The sequence below is a fragment of the Triticum urartu genome, chromosome 1A, assembly GCF_056163025.1.
Source record: "Triticum urartu cultivar PI428250 chromosome 1A, HENAU_Tu73, whole genome shotgun sequence".
Classification (NCBI taxonomy): Eukaryota; Viridiplantae; Streptophyta; class Magnoliopsida; order Poales; family Poaceae; genus Triticum; species Triticum urartu.
Window position 1 is genome coordinate 517,780,629 of NC_141873.1, and position 6,030 is coordinate 517,786,658.

Consider the following 6,030-nt stretch of genomic DNA (forward strand, 5'->3'; position numbering starts at 1 on the left):
ATTAATTAATTAAATACATAATAAACCAATAAATAAAGCAGATGATAGTACACGGCGACCGGAACGGTTCGTGCGCGTCCCGGGCCGCGACACGTGGCGTAACTTCGTTCCGCCGGTGCAAAAATACAACTTCTTAAATTAGTTTTCTCTAACACCGTATGCTTTTTTTTCGAGAAAACATAATCTTGCCACAACAGTACAACGAACACCAGAAATAATAAAAATTACATCCGGATCCGTAAACCACCTAGCGACGACTACAAGCACTAAAGCAAGCCGAAGGCGCGCCGCCAACCATTGGTTCTCCTTTACCGGAGCCGGGTAAAACTTATTGTAGTAGACAGTCGGGAAGTCGTCGTGGTAAGGCCTCATAGGACCAACGCAGAAGAATAGCAACCGACGCCAATGAAGAGTAGCGTAGATCGGAAGGATCCAACCTGAAACCACATGAACATAAGCGTACTACGACAAGATCCGAGAAAAATCCATCCACGACAGATTCGCCGGAGATACACCTCCACACGCCCACCGATGATGCTAGGCACAACATCAGAACGGGGGCTAGGGAGCCACCGTCATCTCGTCTTTCTGAGCAGGACACAAACCTTAAGAAAACGCGAAGATATAAATGAAAGCAGAGCCCTCCCGCTGGCAAGTGCCGAGATCCACCGCGTCACCATGACGCTAAGGCCACCGGAGAAGACGCGGACCAACGGCGACGCCGGCAAGAAGCAGGGGAACCCTAGACTTTTCTTGGGAGGAGGCAGCCCGATTGTGTTGGAACCAGAACAGGAAACAGAAGGGTCCCTAACACGGTATACTTACAAACACGGATGCCCACATATCGAACACCTATTATCACGTTCAAAACACCGAGCCGACACAACATCTTGAAATCAATAAAATTGTCACAGGTGCCTTGCAGAGAATATCGACTCTCACTGAATAAAACATCACCTAAAAGACCAAAATAAACCCAAAAGATACAAGCATTACTGTCAAGTCTATAAATGTGTAGTACAGACGCACATGATTTTGTAAGCCATATGTGCATATAAAAGGGCTGCAAAATAAAAAGTTGAAACCAAACTAATATTTCAATTCGATGTCCGGACTTATGTACACATGATAGACAGTGAAAATACAAAAATTGCAGAAAAATAAAAAAAAATCTATTTTGTGTGTGTGGTGTAAAATGCTCAAATACATACATGAGCATCTTGCATCATAAAATAATCAAAAAAATTCACACCTGGGCTCCTCTGATCCCGAGCGCAGAATAGTCGCGTCCATACAACATGAGTGGTACTTGCAATAGTTGAGCTACAAAAATGTGATCTTGTTTCTCTGAATGACGCGGCCAGAACAGCGGGCAGATATCTTTGGTCACCGGCATCTGCGAAAATGTGCATGATTTGATTGACTAGCTGCTTTGGGGGCATGAACCGGTGCACATCACGCCGATTGGATGTACTATGGTGCTGATTTTATTTTCGTGATGCCCACTGTTTATCCTTTGCTTTCTCCCTGCTTGGAACGGACGGGTTGCATATCAGTGGCTTCGTAAATCTCAAGATGAAATACCGGCTCAGTCTCTCGAAGGTGCTCGTAGGGGTAGGGTATGCGTGTGTGCGTTCATAGGGGTGAGTGTATGCACGTGTATATGAGCGCTTGTGTCTGTACTGGTGCTTAAAAAAAAAGATGCTACAATGAGGAATATTTTTTGGGTCACAAACTTCTCAGGAATCTTGCAGATAAGGTCATATCTGTGTCGACAAAGTTGCAGAAGATCCTAGACACAAAATATAGTACACTACAACATGTGTACTTGGAAAAGTTGCAGTGCAAAAAAATGTGGGTTTTCGTTTCCTGAATGATGCAGCCACGACATATTCGTCGTCTGCATCCGCAGAGATGCAAGAGTTGTTTTTTTTTAAAACAAGAAAAAAATTGAAACAAGGTGCAAGAGTTGATTGACTTGCTGACAAATGCTCGTCGGCTGGTTTCTTCCTGTTGGATTGAGGAGGAGGAGGATAATTTCAGGCACTGAGGCACAAACATTTTCAGAAACTGAACCTGTGGATAGACAAGGAGTTCAGCCCCAACTCAGTCGTCAAAATGAAGGCTCGGCTCATCTGCTCGCGCACGGAAATAACATCCCTCGTACAAACCGCATGTTCGCATGCACTTTGCACCAGTTTGTGTCAACCAAATAGTACTTCCGACATGCTTGCAACACAGGAATTTCACAAGATTTTCTATGCAAGACATGCATAAATAGAATCTGAATTTAAGGAAAACTGAACGGAAGCACCAACTGATCATAGGTGCTACGTAGTACATTCCATTGCTCAACATATATCTGCAACTACATTATGGTTGTTGACCTAAGAGCATTTGATATTTCCAGCCCGTCATTGTTCTTCGTCCACGTGATCTCTTCCAAGGGGGAGGTCTCCCAGCGCCCTCCCGCAAGAGGGAACCGAGCCATCATCTTCTGGGCGATCCTGCCAATGCGATCCTTCAGCTGTGCAAATGATGATATAGATATCCCCTCGAGCGCCGACCGCTCGGCTCCAATTCCGAACAGAAGATCGGCGAGCTCCATCTCAGCATCCGTTCCGGCAAAGCCACTGATTCTTATCTTTCGAAGAGAGCCTAGTTGCAATTGATATTTGTGTGCTTTAGGCGGATCATATTCACGGTCTTGACATGGCTTTGCAGCTTTAGTTTCAGCATCATCATCCTGACAGTTCAGTTGGGAGTGAAACATAAATGATATGGGTTAAAAATCAAATTGACAGAAAGAATCCCAAAGACACATGCAGATGCAATTACGTTTATCACAATTCCAAATAATCTCATCATATAAAGTTTCAACTTCAATTTCAGTTTACGATGCTATATGTGAAAAGGAGAATCTTGATCGGTCATATATAAACCAAGAAGATCTAAGCAGTTTTATAGTATGTTCAAATCACAAGCTCTATATGTTGCTAGGAGCCTAGGACTACATGTTATTTCTAGTATTTCTTCAGTTAGGTTCACGTCAAATATGTGTTCACCAGACTAACGCCCAACAGCTAGAAATGCACATTCATCCAAGCACATCCAATGTCAAATAAAGTTAGCTAACTCTTACAAATATTCAACCAGATAATTAGTTACTCAAAGTTTGTTGCTCACAATAAACTTGCATGTGTCATCCTGTACCACCATCTGAGTTTGAAGCTGACATTTTATAAAGAATTCTTCTATATCAACGCTATGAGCTACCTGTTTTGATATAGAATTCTATATAACTGACCATGCTTAATGAGTAATAAATAGACTAACATGGTCAGTTTATGAATAAAAGTCATTAAGCATTGAGAAATCTCAGGTGCATACTTACCGGAAACACAAGATAATGCGGCTCCTGCCTTGTAAACTGGTGCAGCGTCGATAGGTCGATGTGAAGCAGAGTTAGGTTCGGGCATCGCCTAAGGAAGCAGAAGACAATTTCACCAATTGGAGAGCGGAGCATTCGGAGAATCGTGACGATCGTCAGGGAGAGTGCCCTGATGTTGGGAAGGTGTGGCATGCGTTCCATGAAATCCTGCACACAAGCAAAAACAAAAAACATGAAAACACATGTGCATTTGTGATGATTTATATAGTTTGCAATCTGCAGAGCTAGCTACTAAGCTTGAATTTGTGTTCCTACCTGTTTTGATACCATGGATGGAACCCATCCATCATAGATGTCGACACAAAGATCTAGCCGGTCAGCTCCAGAGCATGTCTCGAGCAACTGCATGACACCCGGCAAACAGTAGTCAGCCCACGATATGCTGGGCCAGTTGACGATGATGCCGGACAGTCGACGGACACATTGCGCGTCGGGTAGGAAGTTCAGCTGCTTCGGGAACCAGCCGGTCCAGCTGATCGCCTCCAGCCCCGGCGCGGAGACCTTGAACACGATGTCGGCGCGGAGCACTGCCAGACTCTCGAAGCAGTGTCTCACGATCAGCAGCCGGAGTTTGGCAGCCACCACCTGCAGCATCGTTAGTTGGTGGATGCTGTCGACCTCTAGCTCCTCGAGCATGTCCATGTCGAGCATCAGTGGCCACAGTCTCGGCTCTGCGGCCACATTGCAAACTTTGCGAAGGCGCAGCTTCCTCAGCTGCGGGAAGCATGATGACAAGAACTCGCCAAGCCTGTCTGGCTGCACCTGCAGACGCACATTCGAGAGGCTCAGCTCTGTCATCCGCCGGAAAGCGGCAGGTTCGGCAGGCTCCGGGAGGACGAGCACGCCTTTGGAGAGGACGTCGCCGCTCAAGTCCAGGGTCATGGCCGTGGCTCGCAGGCTGCGTGGCAGAACCAGCTGATCCAGCGGAGGGGTGTGCCGGTCCACCTGGACGCGGATGGATCCGACGACGTGCTCCATGGCGCCGCGGAGCCAAGCGGCCGTGGCGGGGCCGAGACTGGACCGGCGACCGATGGTCACGGCGAGCGACGGGATGTCGGGCTGGCCGTACCGCGCGAGCGCCGCGCCGGCGAACTCGAGGAACCGGTCGGGATGCTGCTTATCGGAGATGTTGAGGACGGGGGCGTGGGCCCAGGCGCCCCGCCACCGCCTGGAGAGCGCGGACAAGCGCACGGCGTCCCAGACGGGCATGAAGGAGAGGGTGTGCCCGAGCAGGTCGTCCGTGAGGCCGCTGATCCGGTCGATGCCGCCGGGAAGTCGCGGGTCCCCGGCCATGGCGCGTCTCTTGCTGGATCGGCTTTGTTCCGTGATGGAGAGCTCCACCAGTTTCGTCTGGGCGAATGCGGATTATATGTTCAGGGATGGTTCCTCAGGGATGTATTTACGCGTGATATGTAAGTGCGACCGAGGAGGAGCGACGGCGGCGGCCGCGCGTGAAGTGGAGCGGCGGCCGCGCGTGAAGTGGAGCGGCGACGTCGGCGGATAAGTGCGGCGGGCGATTTCGGGGCGCGGCGTTAGGGCTTTTTTTTCCCGAGAGTACCCAATAACGTATCTTATACGTAGAAGCGATAAAACATGATTACAAGAGACCGTGACGGATGCGAACATTGTCACGGAACACCAACTCCAAACGAACATGAATCCTGGTTGGCTGGGAATATGACTGTCCCTCTAACCATCTCGTATTATTTTTAGACTTATTTCAGAATTTCCGGCGATGCGTTTTCAGTGAGAGAAGACGTTCCCGTCGACGACGAGGCGCCTACAATGACTTCATAAATCTCAAGATGATATGCCGACTCAATCTCTCGGAGGTGTTCATATGGATAGGATGCACGTGTGTACATTCATAAGAGTGAATGTATGTACGTATGTATGAGCGTTTTGCGTCTGTACTATGTTAAAAAAAACTCCAAATGAAAAAAAAACTACTCTCTTATGAATCTAATTAAGCCCACCACTCCCACACCGGCAAGTTTCCACAACTTTATCTCGCCGAAGATTTGATGCACTAGACTAGCCGGCGTTCTAATTTGGTCGATCTGATTGAACACTCTCGCATTCCTCTGCTTCCATAGCTGCCATGCGGTCGCAATGATAAAGGAGTCGAACCCTCTCTTGTCCAATCCTTTCAAAGTACCACAAGTCCTTCCCCACCACTTCATAAAGGATTCACCTTGGCTCGGGATGTGTATGTTGACTCACAAATACTCAAAACATCCATGCCGCACTTGCCACACAAAAATACATTGTGCCAAGATATGATCCATGTTGTCCTCCTCCTGACAGCACGTGTAACACGCCGAGGGAGCGTCTTACAACCCATGGCGTGCCCTTCGATTAGACGTCCATAGTCGATATTGCAAAGTCAACCAAGCAAAAAAAATTGCACTTGAGGGGTGCCCAGCTGCGCCAAATGCGCTAGGGCTTTGGTTCGCCGGATTTGGGGGGCATCCGGATGCGAACTGGTCTTTTTGTTTAGCAAATTTCAGAGAATCACAAATTTACCGAAACTTATGTAAAAGAACTAAAAATACAATATGAACAAAGCTAGCTCGAAT

The 6,030-nt window shown here is 47.8% G+C and overlaps 1 protein-coding gene across 1 annotated transcript; it reads right to left on the minus strand.

Annotated features, from left to right (window-relative positions):
- Nucleotides 1-2,335: 2,335 nt before the first annotated feature.
- Nucleotides 2,336-4,762, minus strand: LOC125537204 (putative F-box/FBD/LRR-repeat protein At4g03220). The gene is made up of 3 exons (XM_048700504.2): nucleotides 3,707-4,762; nucleotides 3,395-3,598; nucleotides 2,336-2,746 (listed from the first exon to the last, which is right to left on the minus strand). Exons 1-3 carry the CDS (start codon nucleotides 4,742-4,744, stop codon nucleotides 2,369-2,371), a joined length of 1,620 nt encoding a protein of 539 aa, XP_048556461.2. The 5' UTR covers nucleotides 4,745-4,762; the 3' UTR covers nucleotides 2,336-2,368.
- Nucleotides 4,763-6,030: the final 1,268 nt, after the last annotated feature.

Excerpts from the sequence above, each read along its gene's own strand:
- LOC125537204 (XM_048700504.2), bottom strand. The coding sequence starts at position 4,744 with ATGGCCGGGGACCCGCGACTTCCCGGCGGCATCGACCGGATCAGCGGC. Across the intron at positions 3,599-3,706 it reads CATCCATGGTATCAAAACAG|GATTTCATGGAACGCATGCC; the intron begins GTAGGAACACAA and ends GCTTGTGTGCAG. Across the intron at positions 2,747-3,394 it reads CGCATTATCTTGTGTTTCCG|GATGATGATGCTGAAACTAA; the intron begins GTAAGTATGCAC and ends CTGAACTGTCAG.